The sequence below is a fragment of the Sinocyclocheilus anshuiensis genome, unplaced genomic scaffold (genome assembly GCF_001515605.1).
Source record: "Sinocyclocheilus anshuiensis isolate Anshui unplaced genomic scaffold, SAMN03320099.WGS_v1.1 scaffold613, whole genome shotgun sequence".
Taxonomy (NCBI): domain Eukaryota; kingdom Metazoa; phylum Chordata; class Actinopteri; order Cypriniformes; family Cyprinidae; genus Sinocyclocheilus; species Sinocyclocheilus anshuiensis.
In genome coordinates, this window is record NW_015536487.1 from 445,403 (window position 1) to 453,685 (window position 8,283).

The following is an 8,283-nucleotide window of genomic DNA, read 5'->3' on the forward strand; positions in this document are numbered from 1 at the left end:
TCAGGCTGCAAGCTCTATGATCACCAAGGCTCGCGCGCGCACACACACACACACACACACACACACACACATCAGCGCGTCCATTCACAAATCGAGTCAACGCGTCAGCACCTATTGTAGTGACTGAGCCAGTGGCATATACTCTGTGTTGGAGCACAAGAGAGTCCAAAGACAACACACAGAGGGTCAAACACTAGGCACTTCCAGTCTGGTACAAAACATTGATTCAAATAAAACTCCGCCCTATACGCTGACTATCATATCTATCACATATTGATAGGCCTAGGGACCTCTATTTGCCTAATATAGTAGACACTCCGGTCATCGGTCTTTGCAAGAGCAACCGGCACATCACCTTGACATTTTCCTGTGGGACAATAGTTTGAGCCTTTTTTTTTAATTTTTTTTTTTAAGTAGCCTATGCATATCGACATGTGTGTCTGTTCGGAGATTGCAACAAAAACCGAAAACCAAAGAATTTCGAGTTAGGCCTATTTCCTCTGAATCTGTGCTTGTGTTTACACATTTATGCTTGGAAAACACTTTTGCCTTCCAAGTGTGATCAATGTCTGCATTTTCCTCCTTACAAACAAGAAAATGCTACATAGACTATTCATAACTAAAATAATATTTTAATTAATATTTAGGAAATTGTTCCGTTTGGTCAATGTAGATAACACTGATTTTGTCTGTCACGCAAAACAGGGAAACATTATCGCACTTCGTCTATATAGCTAAATAAATAAATATGAAAACATGAATGAAACTCTTTGCAGAAGGAGCCCATCTCTATCACCAAAGCTTACTTTAAACAATGTAAACACAGAAAAATATCTTTGATTGCCTAAGAACCAAAGTTATTGATTAACCACAGTCAACAAAAATGTCAGCGAGAATCGGTTTACAAACAAGACTGATATTCTACCTAATTGACACCTCCTACCCTGTGCCCTTAATATTTTCCTCGGTGCTCCAATTGTGGATGTTTCTTAGGTGCAAAGCCAACAGAATTGTTTAGAAATATATTGCCTTATTTTTTTCCTGTACGTGCTCAGGAAGAGGTATAGAATTGCCAACCAGACCTCATTGTTTTGTCTGTGGGCATAACGGCGCAGTGAAATGCAAAGCTCATCAAATTTTTTGATGAATAAGGATAAGTAAATGAAGTGTCCCCAGGGTGAGCTATAGATTCTGGAGACCAACATATAGACAAGATGCGCACGTGAACATGCCCGTGTGCACGGCTGACACGTCACAGACAACACAAAAGACGAAAGACTGATGTCATATCAAAGCAAATAAAAACATCAACGTATGGACTTAATCCTATGCACATGGTTTCGCTATTGGTGCCAGTGATGTTATGTTTACCTTGAAGCACTATAAGAGCCGCTATAGCGTGAAATTAACGTGATATGAAAGAACTGCATGAGCCTGCCTGAAATGACATCATGTGATAGTGTAGTCCATCATATGATGTAATATACAGAGCATACAATTTTGAATATTCAAGATTTACCCTAGATGCACTTTAGAAAGATATATTAATTACTGATGATCTTCTTCTTTTTGCTGTATAACATCCTCTTAGCTGTTATGGGAGGGGACGCCTCATTTGGTTAGTGACAGAATGCATACAGTAGAGGATGAAGCAGCAGAAGTGGAGGGTAAATGAGGAGACAGGGATGCTTCATTTATGGAACATCACTGATCTAATGCATTGTTGTTTTATTTTAATTACCTAAGTTCGGGCTTTTGCTATACTAATATGTTGTGATTTGCATGTCTGACAAGGAATCGATTCTACGCGCAAGACACAAATAATTGCGTAAAATGCAATTCGCGCTTATGCCAGGGCGAGCGTTTCAGCTCTGACTGTAGCAAAAGAGAGACAGTGATAGAGTGCAGGCCACGGCGCTTGCGATCTGTCAACCGCTCTATTGTCTTTAAACCATTCCGCGCGTGGAGTCTACGGTGAATATCTTGCGGGTGATTAAAACTCGCTCTAAAAGAATGCCCCCTTGTCATTAAAGCCAAAGCATCCTTGAAGACCCTTAGAGAGCCGTGTCCATTCCACTCTTAAGAAAGGCTGTACAACAGGTCAGTGGCTATTGTACCGCTATGGACCATTCACATGGTTGTTGTCGGGGAATCTAAATAATGCAACAATAGGCCATCAATATGAATGTAGCCAATATAAAAACATGACTAAAAATATTTCTGGCCCACAGTTTATTCCCCCTAACAACAGAATTAAATTATGTTCACAATCAAACAACATAACCCACAATGAAAAGCAAATGTATATGCATATATATTCGGACTGTACATTTAAAAAAAAATATATATTTTGTTATTAAAAGTTGGAAAATCATGAAAAAATAGAACAAAAAAAAAAGCCTTGTAAGTGCCATTAAAATAAGGTGGTTAGGCAGATAATATGCACCAATTTGTAAAGAGACTGCACGCTCTTGGCTCGCCACAAAAACTTCCTAATGAGAACTGCAATCACAGAAGGCCTCTTGAGAAACCTCTTCAGTTAGAAAAGCTATAGCTACTGCACTTTCATTGAGAGAAGCTAACCATCTATACCGGCAGCTCCAACAAGGTGATGTCTTTACAAACGCTATACTAAGGGCATGAGGGTCGACGCTAGTGTTGATTTCGTTGTGCTATAGGCTGTAAAGGTCACAGTCAGTGTAGCCCAATGTTTAGACTCATTAGGCGCGATTAATAGACATAACGACTCTAGGCTGCCTGATTGAGAATAAAGAATGAAATGAATCCGAATCACAATGATGTGCGCGATGCATTTGCTGCTCCTCGGTACCTGGAGAGCGCGAGACAGTAACCGTATCTGCAATACAAGGCGTTGCCAGAGCGCCTAGGCTCTGGTTAAAGCTTATGAACGAGTGAAAGAGAAGTTCTACTGTTTCATTTTTGGCGCGTTTATGGGCAGATTCATTTTTTTTTAAATACTAGGTTATGTTTAAAGAGCCATTGGCATCTGTCCAAAGAAATAAGCATCCAATCATCATTACCATTAAAATATGGACTGTTCGTGTCTATAGATGAAGAACTCTCTGAGTGTATTCCTTTTCGTTTACTTTTTCAGTTTAGTGTGTAGTGTATAGTGCGTATAAATAGTGCGTACTCATGATTCTGTATATAATAGGCTAATAATGCCCAAAATCTTTATCGCTGTAAATCATGTCAAATTGAATAACATTGCTCTGAATGTTGAGAAACTTGAATTTCTCCTACTGCTCTTCCATCAAATGTCATCACACATCAAGAAAACAGTAATGGTTGTTATGGCTTGGGAACACAAGCACACCATTGCGTAACGATGTTGCCTCCACTCGTTTTGGTTCGACACATGGTATTTTAGGCTACATTACACATTTATCCAATTAATCAAAACTGCAATATAATTAATACAATAAAATATTTCCCCTTCTCAGTAAACTTAACAGAACTCAATAGTGTCAAAATTTTATTTAAAAAAAATCGGATTTTAAAATCTAGTTTCGTGAGTGCATTCGGAGAGTGAGTTGACGACCAAATCTGGTTAAATGATACAAAAAACATGCACAGCACACATAGTTACGCTACAAGTAAACCACTATGATTAAAACGTGAAGACCGTGTTCAGTATGCAGGCTGCGTTTTTGGCACTGCCTGAATTTGTATTTTGGTGAAGCACTGTGTCTTTAAAAGTGCAAGGATGAGTGTTGTCTGTTACTCTCGAATCAGGGCCATGTGACTGGCTCTTGACTATTCTATTGGTCAAAGGCACGTGTCTAGGATACCGGAGTGTAACGTCACTAGGGGCTCGTATTAAAAATAAGAACAAAAATCCGGAGTGAAAGTATTTCAGGAGCAGTTAGGAGCCCCACTTCTCTGTCCTCAGAGTAGCCACTGACGTCCCGATAGTTGCATTGCGCAGAAAACAAATAGCACCAAACTAGCAAGTTACGGTTCATCAACCTTAAACAGAGAACATTCCGTGATTGGAAGGCGTAACTATGTTTTTCCTTTGTGACCACGGTGCGCAAAGGCCTTTTCTTGTCGCTAAAGCTCACTGACAGATTTTTTTGCTCAGTTTTGAAATTTTCCTGAAGTGAACAAAGTGGACGGAGTCGCCCGAGGAGTGGGGTGCGACTGCCTGAGTGCGGGAGAGCGATAAAGGGTTAAGGACGGAAAGTGGAAAGTGTGTCTCAGCATGGATGAGAATGAGCAGAGCGCAAGAGACGCGGAGCAGCGAAGAGCGGCGGATGAGTCCAACAGTGCCATACGACCCCTTCTGCAAGCTCCAGGGAACCTGCAGCTCCCGCACCGCATCACAAACTTCTTCATCGACAACATCCTGCGACCGGAATTTGGCCGCAAGAAAGAAGCAAACATCACGCGCGATGAGGGCAATCTCGGCGCGCGAGAGAATAACAACCCTACGGGTCCTAGCACGGGACAGGTGGGTAGTACTGTGCCAGCAGAGGGGACTTCCACAACACACACGAGCAGCGGAGGAAAGAAGGCAGAGATAGAGAGCGAAGAGCCCCTGAAGACCCGCGGGGAGAATGTGGATCAGTGCCTGGGTTCAGAGTCGGATAGTTCACAGTCCAATTCAAGCGGACCACTTAGTCAGCCTATGCTGTGGCCCGCTTGGGTTTACTGCACACGATACTCGGACAGACCGTCGTCAGGTAGTACGTTTTCCTTTATTTCCTTTTACCATGTGCCAGGAAACCTGTTAAATTTATGCAAGGTACAGAAAGTTCTACTCTGCACTATATTCGATTCTGATCACGTAAATCCCAAATTTAGAGGGCCATTGTCATTTTAAAACAAACCTAATAAGCTGTAATACAAACCGCCAAATACTTGAAAACATGATTCATTTTACTAAAGATATCGGATGAACTAAAATCTTTCATATTTCTAAACATTCAGGCTAGGCCTAATAGCTTCTGGACGATGGGATTTTATGTATCTAAAAGTAAACGGTACATGCTTAAGATCAAATCAAAACGTTTAGAAAAGTACAAAAGTAGTTTGAACAAAATGTACGTCGATACGACCAAACTTATTGTTTCAGAGTTATTCTTAATGTATTTTACGTTTCTTTCATTTCAACTCCATACCGTTTGCTTGTGGATTGGGAATGATAGCCTAATAGTCTACCTATTTTTGTTATCGTTTTAACGAAGAGAATGAGAAATAGAATGTGTCGAAATGGATCTGCTTTTAATAAAGAAGTAAATAAAATATCACAGAAACGCAATTTTAACGTTGAATGGTTGTACATGCGAGGTTTTGCCCTGTGAGCCTTTCGTCTTTGTTGATATTTCATTAGCATATTTTTGACAATGGCGCAGGCCTCGCATCTACTATTGTGAGTAAGCAGTGAGTTCTTGTGTGCAGTAAAGTAGCCTACATTTCCTAACTTGAACATTTAACTACAATTTTATTTATATTAGGCTTATTTCAAAACAGAACAAAGCGATATGTGCGTAGATACTGATTGCTAATTTAGCGCAAACTCGAGCAAGAATTGTCATTTAACCTAGTCCGTCGAAATTCTTTTAGGCTAAATATTTGGAATACGGTCAACCACTATTCGCAATAAAATTCTCACCTCTCAGTTAGGCTACTGCTTAAAATAATATGCGGAATGCTGGCTGATAACCTACTTTTTTTTAGCTAAGAGAGAGCGTATTTAATAGCCTACTACCATTCGAAGTCTATCATTTTATTTTCGTTCAGAGAAGTGAATCAACCTATTTCGTACATTGTGGCGCCAGTCTTACATTTGATTTTTGCGTTGAAATGTAGGCTACATTAAAGTCAACGTCTTCTCTTGTTAAAAGCACGCTGATTTTTTTTCTATCCAAATATTCACGAAATTATTATTCAACTGCATTCGGAGCGTTTTAGCCATAGTAAAGCAAATTTTGTGTTTTTTCTTGGGACTGCTCTCGACTAACACTAGCCTTAAACAGTTGTGATGTCGAATGGGTTAATTTCACGTAGCCTATCATCGCCATATAACCATACTCATACAATTTAGATGCCTAAAAAAGCTTTTTAAACAAAAAATGTCCAATATGGAGCAAGGCACGAATCACTCATTAATATTCTGCTTCATCTCTGAGGTTTCCCGCATTAGGCTACCTATTAATGTAGCCTCCACTGAGCGACATGCACACGTAGAGAGAGAGATAGATCCATACTGCTCACACCCAAATGTGACGCAAAATAAATAAATAAATAAAGCCTACGTAAAACAGATTGATAAATTATAACTCTGCGTCGAACATGTTTACAGCCCCCTTCTCTTCAAGACCATGCATGAACACACAGATTATATTTGTACAATTTGTGCTGCGTTCTTATAACGACCTGTTATTTCATCCACACACGCAGGTCCTAGATCTCGTAAACCAAAGAAGAAAAACGCAAATAAAGAGGACAAACGACCACGCACGGCCTTCACGGCGGAGCAGCTTCAGAGACTCAAGACCGAGTTTCAGACCAACCGCTACCTGACCGAGCAGCGACGACAGAGTCTGGCGCAGGAGCTGGGACTCAATGAATCCCAGATCAAAATCTGGTTCCAGAATAAGCGGGCCAAAATCAAAAAAGCCACCGGCACCAAGAACTCCCTGGCATTGCACCTGATGGCGCAGGGACTGTACAACCACAGCACCACGTCAAAGGAAGACAAATCAGACAGTGACTGAGACAGAGAAAGTGGGAAGGGGTGGAGGTGATGGGTGGGTGGAGGGGTGGGGGTGCAAGGTTATATTTACAATGCAATAATTCAAAAGAATAAAGGGCCAGTTAATAAATATACCAGCATTACTGATGTTAAATAGAGGTTATATCGAATTATGTCAAAAATACATTTATTGAATACAATTCTCTTATGAAATAATGGTCAACTTATTTCAAAAATAGGCTATATAGGTGTCGTTTTTTGCACTTGGGCAGAGTGGCTCTCTTAAGAAACAAGTGTTTTTATCTTTCTTCTTTGTCATGCTGTCACTAGAACCAAGCGTTTTCCACTATTAACACAACGGGAGTTTATATAATAGGCTACATTTATTAGTTATGTTGAAAAAAAAGCGAAAACCTTGCTTAAGTCCAAAGAGTCTTTTCTGCTGCATCCAGGCAACTGTGAGTAGCCTACTATGAAATGCATCTTATTTCCACGTTTATCGTATTTGATTTGATGTTTGATACAAAATGGACGCAGCAATCGTCGGATCTCAGCAGGATTTTTTTAAACAAAATAAAAAAAAGAAGAAAAAAACACTGTTATTTTTATTGTAAATAAATTCACAGTCTTAGCCTGGTTAATTTTAATGAGTGAATTGGGGGGGTCGAAAACCCCCCCGCGCAAGACCGTCGTTAACAACAATACATTACGTTGTAGGTTATCTGGTTGGACTACCATGTGAAATAGCCTAACATATACGAAATAACATTGGATTAACCTTCATAACCTGGGGAAAACATTTCAACTAGGTGCGCTAAATAAATAAATGTACTGCAGCGTCTTAAATCGCATAGGCCTAGGCTACATAGTTTTTATAAAAGAGCAATATAATCATATTTTGTAGCAAAGTATGTTTTAATCATTATAATGCTGCCTATAAACGTGTAGCACTGACAATGATTTCTCTTATGCGCACTCTTGACAAAAGCCAGGGTAAGCGCCACAACACATCACACAGAAATATAAACAAATATATAAATATACAGCTCTATATATATATATATATATATATATATAAAAACACACACAACTAAGGAATAAAAAATAAGCAAACCAGCTGTTTACTGTATGACAGATGTTAAAATACTGTTTTAATGTTGACTTCATATTTGTTATGTATTTATATAGATTATATTAAGGAAAAAAACTTTATCCAATGACCGGTGTTGCTTTTTATGTGAAAGTAGATTTCTAAGGTGTTTAAATTGCTTATTTATATTGCAATAACTTCTTTATGTGAATGAAGCGGTATTGGGGCCTTTGCATGAAAGCTGCAAATTGTCATAGTAGGGCATATTCACGCGTGTTTAGAAAAGTTAAAAAGGTTTGATCGAGATTTAAGTTGCAGACTGTATCCATATACCAAATTGTGGCGTTTTTACTTTTTGAATCTTTTTGTTTTATACCTAAAAAGAGTGTGTGACTATATAGCCACCAAACTTAACACACTTTGCCTTACAAGTTCAAGTGCGAACTTAATAACACAGAACTGTGCCGAATCA

General features: G+C 39.3%; 1 protein-coding gene across 2 annotated transcripts; it reads left to right on the forward strand.

Annotated features, from left to right (window-relative positions):
- The first annotated feature begins 3,884 nt into the window (after positions 1-3,884).
- On the forward strand, positions 3,885-6,788 carry en2a (engrailed homeobox 2a). Of its 2 annotated transcripts, none has more exons than XM_016481078.1 (2): positions 3,885-4,709; positions 6,427-6,788. In XM_016481078.1, the coding sequence occupies exons 1-2, from the start codon at positions 4,226-4,228 to the stop codon at positions 6,741-6,743; spliced, it is 801 nt and encodes a 266-aa protein (XP_016336564.1). In that variant the 5' UTR covers positions 3,885-4,225; the 3' UTR covers positions 6,744-6,788. The 2 variants fall into 2 exon arrangements, with proteins under 2 accessions (XP_016336564.1, XP_016336571.1); XM_016481085.1 differs by having other exon boundaries at positions 3,885-4,706.
- The last annotated feature ends 1,495 nt before the right edge of the window (positions 6,789-8,283 follow it).

What these genes read in the sequence shown, in the direction of transcription:
- en2a (XM_016481078.1), top strand. Translation starts at nt 4,226, where the DNA reads ATGGATGAGAATGAGCAGAGCGCAAGAGACGCGGAGCAGCGAAGAGCG. An exon ending in GGACAGACCGTCGTCAGGTA is followed by an intron (nt 4,710 to 6,426) that starts GTACGTTTTCCT and finishes CCACACACGCAG; the next exon opens with GTCCTAGATCTCGTAAACCA.